The sequence below is a fragment of the Rhyacophila brunnea genome, unplaced genomic scaffold (assembly GCF_057557595.1).
Source record: "Rhyacophila brunnea isolate RB1 unplaced genomic scaffold, BYU_Rbru_1.0 scaffold_7, whole genome shotgun sequence".
In the NCBI taxonomy this organism is placed as follows: Eukaryota; Metazoa; Arthropoda; class Insecta; order Trichoptera; family Rhyacophilidae; genus Rhyacophila; species Rhyacophila brunnea.
Genome location: NW_028233339.1, coordinates 43,024,820 through 43,048,610, shown reverse-complemented (window position 1 = coordinate 43,048,610; position 23,791 = coordinate 43,024,820). Strand labels below are relative to the sequence as shown.

General features: G+C 36.2%; 2 protein-coding genes across 2 annotated transcripts; both read left to right on the top strand.

Moving 5' to 3' along the window:
• Positions 1–17,242: 17,242 nt before the first annotated feature.
• Positions 17,243–19,054, top strand: LOC147064937 (uncharacterized). Its single transcript, XM_085957730.1, has 2 exons — positions 17,243–17,846; positions 19,050–19,054. The coding sequence occupies exons 1-2, from the start codon at positions 17,243–17,245 to the stop codon at positions 19,052–19,054; spliced, it is 609 nt and encodes a 202-aa protein (XP_085813856.1).
• Positions 19,055–20,431: 1,377 nt separating this feature from the next.
• On the top strand, positions 20,432–23,502 carry LOC147064936 (coenzyme Q-binding protein COQ10 homolog A, mitochondrial). The gene is made up of 3 exons (XM_085958266.1): positions 20,432–20,564; positions 20,654–20,770; positions 21,695–23,502. Exons 1-3 carry the CDS (start codon positions 20,479–20,481, stop codon positions 22,155–22,157), a joined length of 666 nt encoding a protein of 221 aa, XP_085814392.1. The 5' UTR covers positions 20,432–20,478; the 3' UTR covers positions 22,158–23,502.
• The last annotated feature ends 289 nt before the right edge of the window (positions 23,503–23,791 follow it).

Sequence of the window (23,791 nt, the reverse complement as noted above, 5' to 3'; positions counted from 1 at the left end):
CAAAAATGGAGAAAATTGAGTTTAGAGCTGTTACTAAACATTTTAATATAAAAGGGTTAACAGCAAAGGAAATAAAAAATGAGTTGGATTTAGTTCACGGCATATCTGTTCCTTCACTTGCAACTATTTATAACTGGTTAAATGAATTTAAACGTGGTCGTACATCAACAAAGGATGAACCCCGCTCAGGACGTCCTGTAGAGGTGACTACACCAGAAATGATCAATAAAATCCACGATATGGTGTTAAGTGACCAAAGATTAAAGTTGAGTGAGATAATTGAGGTTACAGGGATCTCAAAAGGTAGTGTCATTTCTATTTTACATGACAAATTGGGCATGAAAAAAGTTTCTGCAAGATGGGTGCCGCGTTTGCTCACAGTCGACAATAAACGCAATAGGGTGGTGGCCTCTAAAGCCCTGTTGTCGCTCATGCAACGCAATCCGGATGAATTTTTTCGTCGCTTTGTGACTGTAGATGAAACATGGATACACCACTATACTCCCGAGACGAAAGAACAGTCAAAGCAGTGGATTGCGAAAGGCGAACCATGTCCAAAGAAGGCGAAAACCGTAAAATCAGCTGGTAAGGTTATGGCTACTGTATTTTGGGATGCACGTGGAATTATTTTCGTTGACTATTTGGAAAAAGAAAAAACAATAACAAGGGATTATTTATTATGCATCTTAATTGGACCAGCTAAAAAACGAAATTGAAGAAAAACGGCCTCATTTAAACAGGAAAAAAATCCTCTTTCATCAGGACAATGCCCGTGTTCACACATGTTTACGATCAATGGCTAAAATTGAAGAATTGAAGTTCGAATTGGTCGACCACCCACCGTATTCGCCAGATTTAGCCCCCAGTGACTTTTTCCTTTTCCCAAACCTAAAAAAATGGCTAAGTGGACAACGTTTTTTTTCAAATGAAGAAGTCATCGATCGGACAAATGCTTATTTTGAGGACCTTCCGAAAACTTATTTTTCTGACGGTTTAAAAAAAATTGAGAAACGTCTAACCAAGTGTATTGAGCTCCAAGGAGATTATGTTGAGAAATAAAAAAAAAATAAAAAAAAAAAAACTGTTTTAATGCTTTTTTCTAAGGAATTATTGACCCACCCTCGTAGTACCTAATTAATTTAAGAAACTATATATTGTATTCAAAGTAGTTCAAAATTGAGAACGTAACTTTATATTCATCATTATTAGCCGGGATCGATCCACTGCTGGACGAAGGCCTCCCCTAGCTCCCTCAACTCTTCTCGGTCGCTAGTTTTTTGCTACAACGTATGTCCACAAAATTGTATCATGTTCGTGTATCCAGCGGGTTGTAGGGCGTCCCTGTGGGCGTTTAGTGCTCCTTGGGTAGCACTGTATGACGGTATTAGTTCAGCGAACCATTCGCCGAGTGATATGTCCAGCCCATCTCCATTTCATCTGCTTAGCGATCTCTATCATATCGCGTACTCTTGTCTGTTTCTTTAACCATTGGTTTCTTTTGTGATTGTTATGCGTTATGCCCAACATGCACCTTTCCATCCCACGTTGCGCTACTCGAAATTTTTGGATTTGTTTTACATTACATATTCAACAAACATAATTTAAAAACACCTCAGATACCTACTAAAAAATATACGACGCCCTGCAGAACTTGAACTTGTATCCACTGGATTCGCGCCAATGTGCTTTACTAATTGAGCCATGTGCGTCCCGTCTAATTACGACGAAATGAACTAATGTTTTTACAACTTGAAGTGCTTAACAAATTACGATAATTTTGGCAATTGACTTTTGTATTTTAAATCAAGGTATCAATTACCTTAATTACTAACCGACCGATCCAAAATTTAGCTATAACGTACCTGCACTTGCCAATAATTTAAACTGAGAACAAATGATTTTACAATGTAACATTCCTGTTACTGAGCATACTTAATTTGAAAACACCTCGTATGTATGAGAATCACAGAACAGATAATAAATATAATTCCGATAGGCTATATAACATATACCTACCAATATAGTAAATTTTAACGCAGAGTTTTGAATGTGTGAGTATCCTACGAAACTACTCGCATTATAGACGTGCAATAGCGTGTGTAATACACAAATATTAAATGAGCGTCAATGCATAAATCGAGAGCAGTTGACAGTATTCGACGTATGACGTGTCAAGAATACGTCATACGTCGAATACTGACAACTGCTCCCGGTTTATGCATTGACGCTCATTTAATATTGGTGAATTATACACACTATTGCACGTGCATAATGCGTGTTTCATTTTCGTAAGACACTCACACATTCAAAACTCTGCATCAAAATGTAGTGTATTGAATATAGCCTAGGTATCGGAATTATATTTATCATCTGTTGTGTTTGACATATTATAATGTAAAGCTGTTCTAAAAGGACTTATTATTATGTATGTACCTAGGTCCTAGACAGATACGTGGGTACTAGGTATATCTGTGAATTATTACGATTACGAACAAACTATACCTACAAACCCTTCACCATTTTCTGGCTCCGCACAACCTCACAATATGGAACAGGGTTGCCATCTTTACTGTCATTGACAAAAATATACCGAATAGGGTAAAAAAAATAAGCTAGTTGCTAGAAAAAGCTCTAGATTTTCTTATACAAACCATAATTTGTAACGAGAATAAAATATTATATTGAAGGAGAATTAATTGTATGTACAGCAACTAATAAATTCTTACATTATACAACCAAATCAAGTACGAAATTTGTTTTCATTTAAATATCGTATGTGACGTTATTAATTATTTATTGTTAAAATAACATGTGTACAAGAGACCAACATGTCGAATTTGAAGAAAATTTGTATAATATTCGAGCGAGATTTAATTGTGAGAAATTTTAAACTGTTTGCGGTGTCAAAAAACGTTAGATTTAACACCATATACGAGATACGTATTTTGCAAACATGATCCCTATTCAAGGCAAGAAAAACTCTGTTCAAGAGTCGATGGTTGTATCTGTTCTAACGAATACATTTTTTGAAAGAAATTGGTATAATATTCCACCTTTTTTGTGAGAAATTTTAAGCTGTTTGCGGTGTCAAAAAACGGTAAATTTAACGCAATATACGAGATACGTATTTTGCAAACTTGATCCCTATTCATGGCAAGAAAAACGCTGTTCAAGAGTTCGATGGTTGTGTCTGTTCTAACGAATATATTTTATCAATAATTATATTATTACTCTCTTGACTGCGAACCACTTAAGCCACAAATTAAATTAAATGACGCGAATAATAAATTAGTACCTCATTGTGGTGTCGTTGAAAATATTTCCAAGCAAATTACGCGTACACTTTATATTAGTCACCTCATTTTTTTTACTGGCAACATCAAAAACAAATTTGAACTTAGAATGAGCTGTCAAATAATGTCACTTTTATTTCACTCGGACGTTCCCGCTCTAAGCAAAATTCACTTTCTGAGAATATTAAAAATACTTATGTACAGATTTACCTGTTTCTTTTTCGTACGAAATAAAAAATATTATTTCTGGCTTGTCTCTAGCGTTGGTTGGTTGACAATATAAAGCTACCTATATCGGCCGAAGTATTTAATTCTCATGTCAGGCTGCATGTTTTCTTTTTGCATTCATTTAATTTTGGAAATAGCCATTTACGAGTATAAACGCTTTGAAATTCCGTAAATGTACGAGAAATCTAGTTATTGCATACATGCGAAGTTTATATATTACTATTATTAAAAAGGTTAGCTGGAAAACGATATATTATAATATTATTTATGATATTTTATAAAACTTTTCCTATTTCTCGTGCCATGCAAAGGAGGCGACTAAATTTTCCGCTGCAACCCTTTTTTTATACGATATCAAAGATACGTTTTCCTTCGCTATGACATCCTTATGTGACTACTTATGTGCCTGTTATTATATTATTGTCATTCAGTCTGCCGCCATGCGAGTGAATAAACAAACATTGTGCACATTATTGATGGCAATTAATAGTATGTCGATAGTTAGGTACTTACTTACTCATGCGCAAAGAATAAACCAATGCAGGTAAATGAACCTGTCAGAAGCGTTACTTATTTTCATATAAATATTTTGTTATTATGGGAAACACAATAAATATCATACCAATGGAGCATGTTTATTAATCCTCGTAAAAGAAACTTAATCAAAATCGTCCAATATTTTTTTTTAAATCTCAACGAAACTAATAAAAATATTATATGTTGGCCTGGTAAATATAAGTAGGATTTGGCATAACACTCATTTTTGTCAGCGTTCAAATCATTCGCCTACTTTACTACTTCAATAATTATGGATAACGAGGGTTTTTCCCAAATTAGGTTTTTCACTATAATGGGTATAGGTATTAAAATGTATTCGCCAAAAGCTACAACAATGCAGCTACGACAACTCCGCTGTCGAATAAGTACCTAGGGATTGGCAATACGCCGTCGAGTTCGAATGGTTAACTTTATAGGCCATTCATGGACTGAAACCGTATGCGGTTTAGAACCATGTCCATACTAAGCTGATCTTTTCTGTTTATGGAAATATATTTTCACAAACTATATAATAAGCATCTGATTGTATCCGTTTATACCATACACTTTCACTTACAAATTTAGTGAAAATATATTTTCATGAACAAAAAAGTTTAGTATGGCACACGGATCTAAACCGCATACGGTTTCAGCCCATGGATGGCCTCTTAGGTTGTTTCTATGACATCCTTCGACAGGAAACTAAAATTCAATTGATAAAACGTTACCTGTAAATTATTATTTGTACACCTGTATTGGAAAAAGTGAATGCATTACGATAATTAAAAAAATAAACTTCATAACAACCCATACAAAAAATATTGTACAAATCGACATACCTCATCATCGTCGCTCTCTTGGACGGCTAGTACTGCATCTCCAGGGGCGCCAAGATTACCAAGATCCAGCTCTTGGAGACCAACACCTGACAGGTGAAGTTGGCGCTCAGCCAACTGCAAGGATGCACCAATATCGTCTTCATCAGCCAGGTCTGCGGAGTCTTTCGGGATTGCACCATCTACTCAGAAAAATCAATACTGATTAGAATGCCTATAGCATAGAGGTATTAAATAAAAAGAGGGGCAAAGGCAAAGAATCGGCTTTCTCATACAACTGAATGAAGCAGGCCAATAATAGACGACAACTTACGAGAAATAGCGACGCGATAAAAAAAAATGTAGGGCGGTAATCACGGAGAATTTACTTTGGTCATTATAACCCTACCATATAATATAATGTTAACGTGGAAATTTTGCCGCAAATTGATTACCAGTCTGCCTCACCATACTTTCATATAACCTGCCACCCTTAGGCATATAGTCACTAGACTTGTAGTTAGCCGCTCAAAACCCATTAGATAGTCTCTAGGTATTGAAATAATTATTCTGATAGCAAACAGAACTAGTCTAAAAGTGACTGAAGCTCTTTACAGGCCTATAGAGTCCACAAGGGAACGAGGGCGCTAGACCCAGGGCTGATCCTATTAGGTGCGAGGCCCGATTGGAGGATATCGCGAGACCCATACGATAAAAAATAACAATCTAATTTTAATTTTCCATATAAATCCATGCATCCAAACAATTGGCTGTTTTAATTCGTATAAATTATACAAAGTTGGTTTATTTGAAACAGGCTTCTTTCTTTCTAGGTAAAGCGTCAATTACATTGAGCTTTTTTATGAGCTGATTATTGGCAAATTTAAAAGCGGGCGGTTCAGCTACTGCGATTTCATGATTACACACAAAATTTTCCATTCGCTGATAAGCCACAAGCCAGCGAGCGATTTTGACGGAACGTAGTTCGTTTTTTTGCCGGGAGGTCGCTACGCTCCATAATAATGTTTCCATTAAACGTCAAAAAGGTAAATTTCAAAATGAGTAGTTCGTTTTTCCACCACCATCGCTCTACTGCGCAGACGCGATACGCCCACAAGCCGGCGTGTAGCTTATAAAGTTGACCGGCTTTCAACTTTTCTCGGTGGAGTGTTTACAACCTGCTTATTAGCTTGTTCGATGATTACACTGGGCGAATTTACAGGCAGATTATAAATTTGCCAATAATCAGCTCGTAAAAAAGCTCAATGTAATTGACGCTTAAATCACAATACAGCAGGATACCTGATAGTTTAGTATATACATATGTAGAAAATAGCTTTCACGAATTTATATTAAACACGTTTATGAGGGCGAATTACAATAATAAAAATGTACATTAAATCAAAACATTTTAAATGTTCCATTAATGTTATAGCATAATATGACGGTAGCATCGCAGGCGAAAGTATCTCACAACGATGGAATCTACGATATATGTCGCACACTGAGATCTATAGGGCCATAACTGCAATTACACGATCTTGAGTAATTCGAGTTTAAATGTTAAATAATTAACTACAATTTAATTAATTGCAGTAGACTGCTGAAAAATACGGCGGTCTAGCACAATAAATATTGTAACAGAGATGAAATATTTTTTTAGGCAAAAGGGCCTCATGTAAGATAATGCCTCTTTATAGCTCTAAATTAAAATTTTAAATATAAAATAACCATGGACACATTTGTGTAGGAGGCCACTGCTTCCAAGCAGCAGTTAATGCCATATAGCATTAAAAAATAGATTTTTTTCTATCGAACTGCATTCATAACTCATTTTTGGGTTGTTTGCAGTTATGACCCTGTAGATCTCAGTGTGCGATGTGTGCGCGTTATTCTTAATTTCTGGCTTCATTTTCTGTCTCTAAACAACGAATGACCTGCCTACTTCCACGTGACATTACTGCTTTTATATATAATATATTAATTTAAAAACAAATAATGCAGGAATTTTTTTATGCTTTGAGTAATATTTTGCACCATGCGTGTGAGAAATGTGCATATTATTTTTAAATTTTAATATAATTTAATAACTTCGTAACTGGTTTTAACTCGTCGGAGGCCCCCTTTTAAATTTTCTGACGTATTGGTTGCGTTATTTGCGTTAAAGGAACGCGTCGCTCCACAGCTTGCGTGCTAAAGCTAGAATTAATTAGGTAATGTAAAAAAACACGTCAAACGGTTTACAAGAACTCTTGTTTGTTTGTGCGCCTACGCACACCGTTTACGCACCTTATTAATTAACTTCGCTAAAAAACTAAAATGGGTCAATTGGTCCACGTACAATATCATGATTTGTTTTCCACCTCCTCCTTTGACAGGTCTTGGTCGTGTTCGCATTGGAGTAATTAGCGCTGATTCTGTCTGATTGACGTGACCTGCCAGAGACGCAGTACTTTGTAAAGATATATTGTAGTATCTCTAACGACGAAATTTAATGATCATTAAGATCAAATGATCCACCTACGCCATTCGCAATTGGAGCAGAATATAGTCGGATAGTTATCAGAATTGAAGTGCCCTGCTAGACAGTTCTGATTAAGATATGGTAATTAACTGATAAAAATATACCTATTGACTTAATTTGGGGTGAACAACCTGTCGCAATTGAAGAATTTTCATCGTTACCAATTTGACAAATATCCAAACTTGTGTCCGGAAACTTCTACGTATGGAGTTCGCCGTATCACAGTTCACCGTGAAATAGTACTGACATAAAATACATAATGCAAATAAATAAAACACTTCTTATTGTTGGTTCTTTTCGGTTTACAGGAAGCCAGCAGCAAACAAATTTTGAAAATAGCCAATATACTGGATTATATGTTAGGTTAGATTAAGTTTTCATTCTTGAATTCGTGAATTTTGCCAAAATTGGCTATGAACATTGAATTAATGTTCATATTTAATCTAATAAAATTGGAGACCGTATGGCAGCGATTTCCAAACTGGGTGGCGCGGACTGTTGCAAAGGGAGGCGCGAAAAATTTAACACAATAATGTAGCCACAGGTTTGCAGTTTGCAAGTACATAGTTTATAAAACGGCAGCTAGTTATAAACTACATAAAAAACAGTCCTATAAAAGTTAGGTTGTTTGCAAACATATATGAAGATATGGAGACTAATTTTATTATACTTACCTCATTTCTATACTATTGTGCATGGCCCCCACAAGACGGGGGCTGACAGGGCTCCAGCCTGGGGGGCCGGTGTTGCAGCTCGACCAGTTAAGTGAGATAAACACACACCACAAGTTCGTTTTATTAGTAAAAGTGGCGCTGTTTCAGTTACAGAATATTAACATTTTATAATATACCTATGTAGATGTGTGATACAATTTGATATGATTGTGTGGTGTGTGTGATTGATAATACTTCTACCCGTAGAATTTTATTTTAGTGTATTTCCTGACTAATAAAAATGGCTATATGGAAACAAAAACCTTTGCTACATTTTCGTTGAATCGAACTGAAGAATAATATAATACTTTGTCAATAAAAGCAATGCGAGTAGGAACTGCTACCATTTCGTAACATCATAATATTTATGCGAAACGGAATTTTCTGCATTAGATGCAATGAAATCCACATATCGAGCCCGTTTAGTAGAAAAAAGCACTTTGTGTAAAAATGTATTTAATTAAATAAAGGAGGGGAGGCGCCAAGATTAGATTGTTTTAAAAGGGAGGCGTAGTAACGTAAAATTTTGAAACCACTGCCGTATGGTATACGAACTCACCATCGAAATACGACATACGAAATACCATCCAAACTAGTGTTTATGATTTCTCGGCTTTTTGATTCTCGAGAATTAGAAGTTCGTTTTTAGGTTTATAAATAGTTCGTTTAGAACCAGGTTAAAGAGCTACTGCTGCTTTCGTTAGCTTTTCTGAACGACCAATTACAAATTTTTTACGTTACCAGTTACAAATACGAGTATTAACGTCAATTTCACTTTTCGACGCGTTAATAATTTATCGAGAAAAGAGATACCTATAAATATCATTATTTTTTCAGAACTCTCAATCATAACCTCTACAATTGAGTTATTCAAGATCAACCTCATACTTGTGAAACATCGCAAATGTACGGTTATCCACTCAAAATAATTAATACCCAGTAACTAATATTATTTTCATACCGTTTAGGTATCACTATCAGACACCACGTGTAAATCTGTATTAAATTATTGGTATTGAATTGAGACACACACGATGGTCGCGGCTTAAGGCGATACCATTACCTACTAGAGGCACCTAGCGGGAAAAATACGGAGCTTACAATTTGAAACACTTTTTTGATAATTTACAATTTAAATCATATTAATTAATAAATATGTATCTGAAAACATTAAGAAGGAAAATATTTTTTATTTAAAGTCAAAGATAAACTTACAATTAATTCTAAAAAAATGTGAATTTGTTACATATTTACGTACACAGTTACGTTATTATTACATTATATTTTATGGTCATATTTATTATTAAAATTTAGTTTATTAAGTTTTCAATTTCTCCCTGTACAGATTTTTGACTAATCCATAGTTTTAATATTTTTTATATTTATTTAAAAAAAACATCGACTTTTATGAAAATATAAATGTGTACTTATAACTTGAAATCCTTTTTATTTGTATGAAATCTTATTTAGGTATGGTCTTAACATTTAAACATGGAATAGCTCTCAAATGTTTTTTATTATAATGGTAAGAAACAAGTTTCAATTAATTTACAATTTCATTTTTGTCACACCCACGATGGCCGCGAGGCTTAAGCGTCGGCCTATAGCGTCGTGGGGTCCCATGTTCGAATCCTGGGTCTGGTAAGTACACAATATATTGTTTTACAATGTGTGTATGAGTCAGAGTGTCAGAGTATGGACCTAATAGGTTGAGCAAGTGGTTAACATTCATTTCTCGTAAAAACTAAATCTGTTAATACAAACATCCACTCTGTGGAGGCCCATATTATGATCTTATTAAGATTGGACATGGTCGAAAAAAAAATGAATGTGGATTTAGACATGTATACCAAACAAAGATAAGTATAAAACCACTACTTTTCAGGAGAGTCAAAGGAAGATTCGATTTTGGACAACTTTATATAGGAACTTCTATGTTTTTTTGAATTTTACTAATTTTACTCAGCGGTCTTGGCTCAGTCCCTTTCATTCATTATGCAGTATGTTTATTATATCTTATTTAATTAACTATTACTTTTATTCAACGAATAATTCACAAGATTTAAGAATGTACCATCCTGATTATTGAACATACATAATTCTGAAAATCAATCGCCTACCGTAATTCAATTTGGAGAGCACTTATGAGCGGTATTAAAAACGTCAATAGTCAAAATGTGTCGTAATTTTGCATGGCAGTCATAGCATAGTGATAATCCACAGGGCGCGATACCCAAGAGACGTAGGTTCGATTCCTGCCGGGTGTCTTACTTTTTTCGAAAAAGATTTTTTCTATTGGCTATATTTTCTCATGAGTATTTTCAGAAGTATTTACCTATGTTCAATAGCATATTTAACTAATGTGTCCCTTTTTATTCGCACACAAATATATTATATTATAGTGTCGAGACAACAGGTGGGAAACACTAGTCATCCAGTGGTTCCCAAGAAGTAGAAAACGTTCGAATGATTGAGACTGCTTGAACCACTGAAATACTTCAGTTTTGTGGAAATACGTGGAAATGCAATTCATAGAACCGAGAGAAATGTAATCGGCTTGGAAAGATCTTCATCTAGCAGTGGATTGATCCAAGCGGATGATAACGAGTATTATTGAACAAATAAGTGTATAAACTCACTTTTGCTGTCATCGTCGACCCACCGCATTGTGGCAGCAGGCACGGCACGCCGACTGGCGGACTGTGAACCGACTGGAAAAGGTGGTGCATGGGCGGAATTATCTTTAGCTCCTGTCCTCGGCATACGAAGCGGAGGAATCACACTGGCCAGATCACGAATCCGCGTATTAAAACTTTTCACAGCCGGCCTGACTTGCGCCCTCTGGAGACCACTACCAGCCAACAGCGAAGTCACCACTCGCTTAGGAGGACCGACACTTTCAACACCGGGTGTCGGAAACAGTATCATAGACCCTTCTTCCTTAAGACCTTCTTCAGTGGTTCTATCACGATTGCCTTCATCGTCTGATTCGTCACTTGGAGAAGTAGCATCAAGATATGCAAAGTTATAAGAATCGTCTACACGTTTCTCGCGAGGAATTTCTAGATAGACTGGCTTTTCTGATCTACAAACAGGTTGTTCTGTAGCTGAAAGGCTTCTTCCGGGAGGCTGGCGAGATTTTCCAATCGTAGTTTTAGGAGTGTCCTTTTCTTCCGGTGGTGGTAAACCTGGTCCTGCCCGAGCCGGGTGAGGGGCAGAGAAACTTCGCATGGTCTCTGGAACAACTCTTCCTCTGCCTTTGACCCAAGTCCTCTGGTCCGATCTAGAGTTATCCGTCATTCTTTTTCGCATAATATTATTCTGTCGCCGCTTCATACGGAACGGGTACTTCGGTTGGCGCTGTATTTTGACGGCGAAGGGAGTCTTGTGTTGTATACGATTATTTAAGTTGTAGAAATATTTAAGTAATTACACCACACGCGAAAATGAAAAGTAGACAATAAAAACACGCAAAAACACGGAAGTGAATTGAAGCCGATTTTATAAATTGTGTAGGACGCTAGATTGCGAATGTTCAATTATTCCGGAATTCGATTGGTTTTACTCAACGTCGCATGCAACCGGACACCATGCGTGCAACATCGTATCCGATAGTGCACGAAGACGAGGATAGAGTTTCCATCGGTGTCAGTTGACGAGGACGTCGGTGGCGCCCATTGCAACTCCTGTTTCCTCACGGTGCTCTCTATTTTTTTTAGATCATGGTTATTATTAAATGACTACTACACACGTCTTATAACTATAACGTAACACACCGCCACGCTTCGCGCCGCCAAGTAATCGATATTTCAATACAATTTAATATCAATAACTCTTGGAGCGGTCGAAAGTTTGCTGGCCGTATATCAGCCATCGACACCGCTTCACGACTGCGTAAAATACGTCGGGTTTTGACCGAATTGAGCACACTTTCTCTCAAGAAGGCGTAGGTATCGAGACTGATCTCAGTGTCCCTGGATATTGCCACTTTAGGCAAGATTTCAGCCGTTGGTTTGTGATGGAGTGAGGGAACGGTTGTATAACATAATCGGGTTCGAAGAGTCCCGAGAATGCGGCCGGTTTCAAACCGACGGCGTCTAAGGTGAGGTTGGACCGATATGAGAAATGGCGCGTGGGAGGGTGGCTTCGTAAGCTCGACCTCGAGTGAGAGTTAAACCTCTCGGACCAGACCTGCACAACTCGAATTTCTAACGATGATCAAAACTGTATCTCCATATATGCATTACTGGTCGTAAATCAGCATCCATCTACCCACTTAAATAATGTTTTCTGAACCATACCTAACACCGTATTTATTCATTAATATACGTAATGCTAGAATTCAGTGATCGACAAACTTCCAATAGTGATCGACTACTTCAGGGGTAGGTAACATGCTGCCTTCTGCATTTTGGAGAGTAATTATTTCTTTTATTCAACGAATAAAAAAATTACAAGATTTGAGAATGTAACATTCTATACATAATTTGAACACATGTCATGTATTACCCACTGGTAAAAATCTTTTGTAATGAACGTAATTAATTAATTTATGTGCTTTCCAATTAAGCTGCGGGATTAAGACGAATTTAACTATTTATTAGTCCTCACTACTTACATGAAATGCTTATCAAATTGCGTTAATAATGTTGGTTGGTTTTTGTGTATTAAATAAAGGTAGGTATCAATACACAATCAACGTTCTTGCACTTGATAATAATTTAATAAACTATTTTTGTTATTGAACGAATAATTCACAAGATTTTAAAAACGTAATATTCTATATATTAAACATAAATAATTTGAAACATATAATATAATATAACCATGGCCCCCACATCAGGAAGCGGACCCCCACACCAGGATGTTTGGAGGGCCCCCCTACCTATCGCTAAGATGGAGGGCAGTGTGATTTTATACATTAGTGTTCCCCAAATGATATTCCGCCAAACCCCAGGATTCTTTGAGATCAAATTAAGAGTTTTTCGTGTATTTTTGTATTTTTAAATGAGTCGACTTGATTTATTGAGTTGTCGCCACTCAGCATCATATTATGATGCCATTAATCGCCACCCCCTTTGTAGTGGTCAAGTAACATGCGACCTTTCGACATACCTGTTGGATAAATGCCCATTTTTATATTGAGGAAACACTAAAAATAATTATAAAAAAAGTCTACACATGAATTATCTTTTAACTAATTATATCAAATCAAATTGCATCGCAAATCATATAAATATTCTTTATATGATTATTTCTATAAAATAGCGCCGCAGGCGACTTTTTTTACAATTAAAGCAAATTTGTCGTGTATGTACCTATATCTCACTTAACTAGCCACGCCGGGCCCCCCTAAGCTCGGGCCCCTAGGCTAGAGCCCTGTCAGCCCCCCCCTTGTGGGGGCCTTGAATATAACCTACCCAGTAGACAAATTTGAAAAAAATACAACACCCGACCGGATATACGTTAGATGTTTTTCAAATTATGTAGATATGGTCAGGATAACGATCATTATTCCTTTTATTTTTAATGTTTATTTTAATCATGAAATGTATTTGAAATGAAATACCAAAGAGTAAAATAAGATTCGATTATATTACAATCTTCCCCAACTGACGGCAACAATAATTATTAATAAAACGTTAGCAAGTCATAGGGCTTTTTTGAATAATGGTATAATGGTATACATACGAGTATTAATATGTAGAGACGTCAAACAAAAATCAATACTTTGAAGTATCAATACTTTTCGACCGATAATTTGATATATATATTTTTCGATATGACAACCATTCCGGTTTGGCCGAAATTGTCCCGTAAGTTTTGAGGTCACCAACCAAAGAGCTTGGACCAGGGAACTCAGAAATAATGGTAACTAAAATACATAACGAGTAAGGAGAAGCAGGCAACCGATCTCGAGTAAGGAAGAATACGGAATAAATTTAAACACGTGTCAAGAATACGTTATACGTCGAATACTGAAACTGCTCTCGGTTTATGCATTGACGCTCATTTAATATTGGTGTATTACACACACTATTGCACGTGCATAATGCGTGTTTCATTTTCGTAGGACACTCACACATTCAAAACCCTGCATCAACATGTGGCGTATTGAACATAGCCTATCGGTATTCTATTTATTATTTTTTCTGTCGATTGGACGAGTCTCTTTGTCACTAACTCAGACAGACAAATCTGATGACGAGATGTGATGGTAAAAAACGTCTCGACTTCACTAATGGAACTAACTGGATTTTGGACGGATTTGGTGGTGAAAACGCTAAATCATTGGGGGAAATTCGATTTTCAATATCAAATTATTGAATCCTTGTACCGGAATGCTTAGAATAGACTGTACCTACTCACATAAATGTGTGTATTTTCAGAGGAGTTTGCAACGTAGGACATCTCCCATCAGTACCTACCACCGTGATAGTGAATATTATATATTATTATCCAGTGGCGCACCACTGGGGGCCAAGGGGCCCTGGCGCCCCCCAAATATGAAAATTATCAGAATGATTTTAAACATTGAAATTGAAAGCCAATAAACTATACCATGGGCTTAGACAAATAAAAACACGGCAAAAAAATGATTTTAATTTCTGACAAAAAAAATTCGAAACACTATGTCGGGTTTTTTTAGAAAACCAATCCTTAATGGAACTGTCAAAAAAATCTCGGTGTCCACCCGAATTCCGAAGTGGTGTAGGTCATGGCTGGGGAGGGATGACAAGGCTCTAGCCTGGAGGCCCGGGATGTGGGGGCACGGCGTGTCGGGTTGACCAGATAAGTGAGATAAACACACATCATAAATTAGCTTTAATAGTAAAAAAAAGTCGCCTATTATATTTATGTATCGATACTTACCAACTCCATTATTAAAAATAATGTAGTATTTTACACTGCCCTTAATCTTAGCGGTAGGTAGGGGGCCCGCCAAATATCTTTGTAAACTTTGTTAATTAAATTTTAATAAAAAAATATGACTAAGGTGAGTCGGGGTAAGTGTAGCTACTAAGATATCTCAGTATCTACTACAAATTGGATGATGCCAAATATGGAAGGGTGATAGCAAAGTCACCGATTTATAAAAATAATCAGAAATGGTGTCGATATCATGTTTTTTGAGGTGACTACATGGATTATTCTCCAGACGACATTTTGAAGTCGACGAGTGAGATGGTAGCTGTTACTAAAATATTTTTTTAAACACGGAAATCTGCACATTGTGGTTGTAAAAATTGGTGAATATATGTGTTTTGATACGTTGCTTTACGTGGTGTTATCGTTTTACTGAATTATAAGCATTTGAAACCTTTAATCAAGTAGACACACTTCCCCCACGAAAGTAAACACGTGGGGTAAGTGTGCCTTTGTAGTATGTCACACTTCCCCCATATATTTTCTATGAATTTGCAAAGTTAATATTTTAACTAGTGATGGGACATGACGCATTATTTATATCGATCGAAGTATCGAAGATCGAAAATGTTCGTAATTGAAATAGAATGTTTATATGTAAGAATTTGTATACCAGTATAACCTAGATAATTCGAAATCCAAGGGACTCTGAAAATTTGATTTCGAATTCGCGAAAATCGCTATAAGTAAATCGAATATTCTGAAGAAGCAAAAAAATCGTCAATTTGTATGGGGACTGTTCGACTCAAAAATGTTCTTCTAAGCCTATAATTCTGAAGTACAAAGTTGTTCAATTACCAAATAAAGAAGTTACCGAAAGTTTAATAGAAATGCCACCGTTACAAAAGTTTCCTGCAGAAAATATAGAAAAAACTTTGTTTGAAAAACTTTTGCTGAATTCTATCAGTAGTAAGACGCATATATTATAAATAATAAAAGAAAAATGGTTGCCCCAGGAGCAGAAGTGATTACATGTTATGATGTTATAGAGCGAATGAAAAATAATGTTCCAATAGAAAAGAAAATAAAGCCATTGCAAGAAAAAACTAACATGCAGAAGAAGGTATTGAAACCGATAAAAGTGAACCAAAACAAAAAAAAACACGAACCCATGTCATCGGAAGAAGATTTGTCATGGACATCAAGTGACGAAAGCGAAGATAATATGCAAGACTATATTAATGATTTGCGATGAGGAAAACGATCCTTCAATTAATATGCTTAATATATCAATGTTTGATCAGTTTGATGATACTGCAGTTGCATCTAATTCAGAAATGTTAGAGATTGGAAAATGGATTGTAGCACAATTTGCTACAAAAAAAACTGTGAAACATTTTGTCGGAGTTATAATAAAACTTGAGCAAGATGACAGAATTCTTACAAAGTTTGCTCGAAAACTTAAGACGATTAAAAAAAACGAAACTATGTTTTCATTTCCAAGAGTAGAAGACATTTACGAAGTCAAAGAAGAGGATGTCATCTGCATATTGCCTCAACCATCCTCACCACAAAACAAAAATCTTTGGTTACAATATTCAGTAGGTACCTAGTCATGCAATTTCAAATATTGATAGAATCAGGGGGGCTAACCGCGATGGTCAGCTCGTAGTGGCGGTATCTCTTGATATCAAAGGCGCGTTTGACAACGCATGGTGGCCATATCTTCTTCAACAGTTGAAATCTAAAAATTGTCCCGCTAACATTTTCAGGCTCATCAAAAACTATCTATCCGACCGAGAAGTCTTCGTCGAATATGCTGGAGCATCTGCTACCAAAGAGACATCAAAGGGATGCATACAAGGTTCGTCTTGCGGCCCTGTACTGTGGAACATAGTTCTCGACGATCTTCTCTCTATGCCGTTTCCTGAAAGTGTACACGCACAGGCCTTTGCTGATGATGTATTGCTGATTATGGAATCCAAAGAACTTGGTTCTCTAGAAACCATGACTAACAGCGTGCTGGATAGCGTCGAGGCCTGGGGAAGGAAGGTCAAACTGTCTTTCTCCGCGGAGAAAACGAAGGCCTTATTCTTTACTAGGAGGCGCGTCTCTCCGCCTTCGCTGGTGATGAATGGGCAACCTCTATCTTTTTCTAGGGATTTTAAACTTTTGGGGGTAGTAATCGATGACAAACTAAATTGGTCAAAGCACGCGGACAGCATCTGCGAAAGAGCAGCGGTGACTTCGCTCAAACTAGCAAGAATGGCCAAACCCACATGGGGTGTATCTTCTGAAGCTCTTCGAATTCTCTACACTTGTGCTATTGAGCCTATGATCACGTATGCGGCCAGCATATGGTATGAAGCTGCCAAACGGAAAAACATAGCAAAAAAACTCAATACGGTTCAGCGAGCACTAGCGATACGAATATGCAGTGCTTACCGAACGGCTTCGCTCAGTTCAACGCAAGTTCTAGCAGGACTTATGCCTCTAGATTTACGTTTAAAACAAATCGCTCTCATTTACAGAGCTAAAAAGGGCGAGGAGGGCCTCCCAGGTTTTCTGCCTGATGACAGGCTTTACGAAAAACCGGTGGACTATAGAAGGCTGCCACACCCGGCTAGACTATTTTCTGAAGTGGTTTCTTATCCTGCAACGTTGGAAAGCAACGAACGCAATAACATGCCGATTTTCACGGATGGGAGCAAAATTGATGGCGGTACTGGTGCAGGGTTTGTGGCATACATTAATGGCGGTGAGATAGCGGCTCGTAAGTACCGCCTTGCCAGCTATTGTACGGTAATGCAGGCCGAACTCTATGCCATCCATTGCGCTCTGGAGTGGGCAGGCTCAGATCCAATCCAACGTAAGATCACCGAAAACCATAGTATTTGTATTTATTCGGACTCCAAAAGCTCAATCCAAGCAATTGGAGATCCCTTGTCTACTAATCCGATTGTCTTTTCTATTCACAGCGAGTCCGCAATACTGAGACGGCGCCACCCCGAGGTGCACTTCAAGTGGATAAGAGGACACACCGGGATAGAAGGAAATGAAAGAGCTGACAAATTGGCTCGGCATGGTGCCTCTGAACCCAAGACCGCGATAGCTTATGACAAATTTCCTCTGAGCTACGCGAAAATTACAATTTCAGATATGGTGAAAAACGAATGGATCTCACGATACATAAACTCATCGACAGGGGAGTTGACCCGAAAGTTTTTACCTTCAATTTTAGCAGCACGAGACGTCAGGGTGCATAAGGGGCTGTGTTTTGAGATGACTCAGATTCTTACAGGTCACGGAGTCATGCGAGCATACCTGCACCGGTTTAAAATAACATCTGATGGAAAGTGTCCATGCGACGACGGAAGCAACCAGGACGTCCTACATTTACTCCTAGATTGTCAAATCTTTAGCAAGAAGCGGCACAACCTGAACTTTTTATTACAGATGGCAGATGCGGACATTCGAGACCTTCCGGGGACCATGGTAAACGAGGCCGGAAGAGATGCACTTTTTAATTTCTGTATTGATGTAATAAAAAGAATAAAAATAATAAATGGTGACATGTAAAGACGATTCATGCCTTTCAGATCCAGTGACTGCAATCATATAAGATAGGATAAGTATATGCTCAAAATATCAGTCCTATGCGACATTTCTTTTACCACGGGAGAAAAAAAAAAAAAAAAAAAAAACTCGACTACAAATCGCAGTCCTCAGTTCCCAATGAATACGACAAAATATTCATCAGAATCACCTCCGCCTTGCGCTACTAAGAATTTTCCAGGGTTTTTGCAAGGCGGTTTCATAGGCCCTGGCCGAATTTAAATTAGCAATACCCGATGCGGGTAGAAGAACAGTTTTCAATAAGGCATATTCTCTCAGCCGGCACAATTTTCATTTGACTAGCATCAAGTAGAGTAGTTTGCGTGCCAAAGTCCTTAAGAAACCTCGATAGTAAATGCGAGGTATCCATGAAGGCATCTAAAAAAAAAAAATTCAAAATAATTAAGTTAGAAAACATAGTTTTGTAAATACAGTAAAAACGAAAGAATGATTCCAGAATGAGACCCAAAACGTTACTAGAGATTTTATGTTTTTGTGTACCTATTAATAATTATTTTTTCTTTTATATCTTACTCTCTATTTGTATCCACATTTTATTTTTGCTGATTGTTATTTAATTTTGTAATAATACGAAAATAATCATGTTAAGTATATTAAATTTCATCAACTGTTTGTTAATGCTCACTGTTTCGAGCTAAAAAATAATGTTTTGCCCTGTTAATTTTTGGTGAAGCTATTATAACATTTCAAATTTAACTCATTCTTTCGTACACTTATTCTCATGCCGCACACAATCGACAAACCTCTTTAACGTTTTGTTTTTACTGTAAGTGCTTACGTCTTTGTCATGTAAGTACTGACTATTTTTAGGCTTACTGTGCATTCCTGTATTGTATACTTTGTATTTGTGCTCTTTCGAGACGAATAAAATTATAAGTTAATCTTCAAAAGCCTTTGATTGATTTACCTACCACTCCCGTTGCTGAGATAACCACATTAAATAATTAAGTACCTACCTAATAAAAAACGTCATTTTTGTTTCGGGACATCACTAGCTCTACATACATTAGTATGACACACTTACCCCAAAAAAATGGTAGAGATCATTTTTGTTGCAAATCTATACAAAAGTTTTAATTTAAGAATCAATATCCATTAAATGATATATTACCTTTCTATGCATGTAATACGTTATGATTTTGAAGAACTTTTGGAATAATGGTGAATTTAGTTACACTTACCCCAATATTGGGGCAAGTGTAACAAACTGACTAGTAATCAAAAAATATTAAAATGTCATAGTAAGATATACAGTGGGTTCCTTCTGTACATATTAATTGTAATGATATTGTAGATCATATGGTAAAGTTTTCAACTGTTTAAAACATACCTATTCATCATGAACCAGGTTGAAATTCATCTCATTAAATTATATGTCACACTTACCCCGACTCACCTTATAAAATAATATGAAATAGTAAGAATAAAAAAAAAAAAATATTGTAAGATAATCTTTCTTTGACTTAAAATAAAATTTATTTTTGATTTTAATGTTTTCATATAGGTACATATTTATTAATAAACACGATTTAAATTGTAAATTATCACATAAATGTCTCAAATTGCAAGCTTCGTATTTTTCCGCTAGGTGCCTCTGGAAGGTAGAGGTATCGCCTTAAATCCAGTAGAATGGCATTAGGACGCCAAGCTGTCTGCAAAACCTAGTGAGACCGCTGGCTCAGCTCGTATATAATAATATCGAACATATTATTACATTGTATACCTAGTTAAATGTTTTTTACGTTATTAAGTATCCCCAAACTCACATTTTCATTACGTCACATTTATTTTCTATCTATGGCAACTATACGCGAAAATCTGACAGTTGGAGTTGACGTTTGGCACCTGATTGCATTGACATTAAAATGTCTGTTGCGATTTCAAACAAATTGTTTAAAATTGAACAATGTTTATACTTAACATCAATAGGAATATATTCACAATTGAATTTGTAAGTATTCTTTACATAACCTTTTAATAAAACTTCATATTATTCAATATCACGCAATATTTTCAAGGCTTTTCTTCATACGAAAATAGATGGTCCAGTCAACATACGTCGAAATGCCTTGGTCATGACATTGGTAGCCAACGAAGAACATTCTTCGAATGGACAGGAAGCAAAACGAAGCAATACTCGGGAAGGAAACTAGTAGGGTAAGTCAATTAAAATACAAAATTCGCTTTATGTACCTACCTATCATTTCATGACCTAGTTGAATCTTTCAAATAGGTACATCATATAACCACACTGCATGTTTGGTTTGCCGATTTTTATGATTTTTTTAAAATAAATTAAAAAAATATATATTTACATATTATCTATTATGGGCTGACAGGGCTTTAGTCTAAGGGCCCCGGCGTGGCAGTTATGTGAGATAAACACACACCACAAATTTTCTCTATGATGCCGGATATAGGGATTGCAATACCGAATGAAAATAGTAATAATACCGGTATTTCCTATTCAATACCAGTATTTCTGAAATATATGGAGAAAAAAACAGAAGTATCTAAGTACCTACCAACAAGTATACCTACCTATATATTATATAAATCTCTTAACATATTAATATTTTATGGCAAGTGCCATTGCTGGTCTCTGAGGGCGTTGAAGGGTGACGAAGTAAACCAGACATTGCGTAACCTGACAAAAAAATACAGTCGTGTTTAACCTTTTGAGTTAATACATTTTGTTTCCACTTTCAATACCGAATATATCGGTACTATCATATTTTTAAAACCGGTATAGAAATACCTAGTATTTTTCGATACAGAAGTATCGAAAAATACTAGGACACCGGTTTTGAAATACCAGTATTGCAATTACTAGCCGAATAGGACTCATACCTGTATTATCAGATTCAGGCCAGTGTGCTTTATCAGTTGATCCGCCTCCTACGTCCTAACTAATTATGATGAAATTAATATGAAGTCATGCAACTGATGCACTTTACAAATTTCGCTAACATTAAAGGTAGGTACCACCGTTGACGGGAGATATTATCAATTAGTAACAATGAACTTTAGGCCTCTACTGATAAGTACCTACCCTGTATTAAATAATATTATTTTTTACAGATATTCCATGGATCAAATGTTCACCATCGTTGCGGACATCAACAGTTATTGTACATTCGTCCCTTGGTGTAAAAAGTCAAAAGTTTTAAATAAAACGAGAAATAATATTAATGCCCAACTCACGGTTGGGTTCCCACCAATAAGTGAGAGCTACATTTCAAAAGTCACGCTGGCTTCTCCGCACCTTGTCAGAGCTGAATGCACCGACGGAATGCTCTTCAATCATTTATTGACGCTGTGGAGATTTAGTCCTGGACAGCGGGCGAATTCTAAATCATGTGTCGTTGATTTTCATATAACTTTTGAGTTCAAGTCTGCGTTTCATTCACAGTTGACTAATCTATTCTTCGATCAAGTGGTCTTAAGAATGGAAAGTGCCTTTGAACGAGAGGCAACTAGACGGCATGGATTGCCTAGTATTGAAACGCAACTGATTTCAACAGGGAATATACTAAAAGCGTGACACTTTATAGCTAATTATAAATAATATTTTTGTAATAATTTATTTTTCTATTAAGAGCCAAAGCACATGAGCAGTAAATCCTAGACACACGCTCCTGCAAACTATCAGTGCGAAATATAATATTGTGTACCTACCGGTTGGTTGTCAAGTTTCTGGAAAAAAAGATTTATTATCCACAAAGCTATATGTTTTGTTTGGCCAAATTTCCAACACACTGTCGATGCGAAGATCATTCTAGCCTGCCTATACGTCGATGTGATGTAACCGTCGCATTCAGCGCTTTGTCTCGGGTTTGCCGCACGTGTGCGTCGGCTCTTAGTTAGAATTCTAAATAAATATTATGTGACGTGACAGTTGAAGGTTTCACTCACTTTTAAATATTCAATCTAAAATGGTATCACTCTACATAGTTAATAATTATTAATGATACTCATAACCTAAATTTAGCAGATGTATTTATTTTGCCTAAATAGAAAAAAATTTAGGGTGCAGTATTAATTTAGAATTTAGACTATTAGAAAATTAAAAAAAATGAGTGAGTTTGAATGGGGAGATTAACAGGTTTTTGCTATAGCAAATAAAATATATAAATTTTTGTTCTACAAATTGAATCAAACACCTCCTAACAAAATATTAATCTGTTTTGATTCTTTAATTACCGATTTTCGATTCAAACAAGACACATTTTCATTATGGATTATCGGGATTCACTCTAATGGGAAAATTAGCATACCGCTCCTAACTTCAGAAAACCAATTTCACTCTGACAGAGAATGTTATATTAAAATTACACGAACAAACTCGATCCATGCCACAACATGTCTGGCACAAATATTGACCTCATAAAAATATCACTTTCAATCGGTTTTGACAGTCCGGAGTAAAATAGAAAAGTTTCAAGTCTTGTCTAGGCGACTAAATGAAATATTACCATCAACGATTGAAAATATCCGAAGACGGTGTTACCCGCTACTGTCGTACTGTGTTCATATTGATTTTTGTTTTCATAAATTGTCTCAGAGACATTACTCATTAATACAGTAAATACAAACATTAAAATTTATTTGTTCAAACACAATGACCGACTAATATTGGCACAATTTTTACCAAAACATATTTTTAAATCTACTTGTAACTTTTAACACAATATATATAATCAGCCAATCATAATAAGCGTCGAGATGATGTGATTGGTATCTGAATTATTATGTAATTCATTGTTGACAATCGTTCACGACGGTTGACATGGATCTGCGAGACTGTTATTGTAATTTTCCCATTAGAATGGGTGCAGTATCTGTTCTAACCCTTTTTTAGGCTATAATGAAATAAAAGTTAATATTTGTATTATTAAAACTGTTTTTATATAATGTTGCTAATAAACTATTAAATAATACTGTGACGTCTTAAACACAGCTGAGGGATAATAAATCTGTGTGTGAAAGGAAAAGAGATAATAGATTTCGACTTCTATATCGAGACATACACGTCACTGTGGCTGTTTCTGAAGCTAAAACCGTTGCGATACCGCCAGCATGCAAAAAGGGCATGGTGTAATACTTAAATCGCAAACAGCGCCGATGTCAATATATAAAAGCTTAAGTTGAATATGGCAACACATACACCATATTATA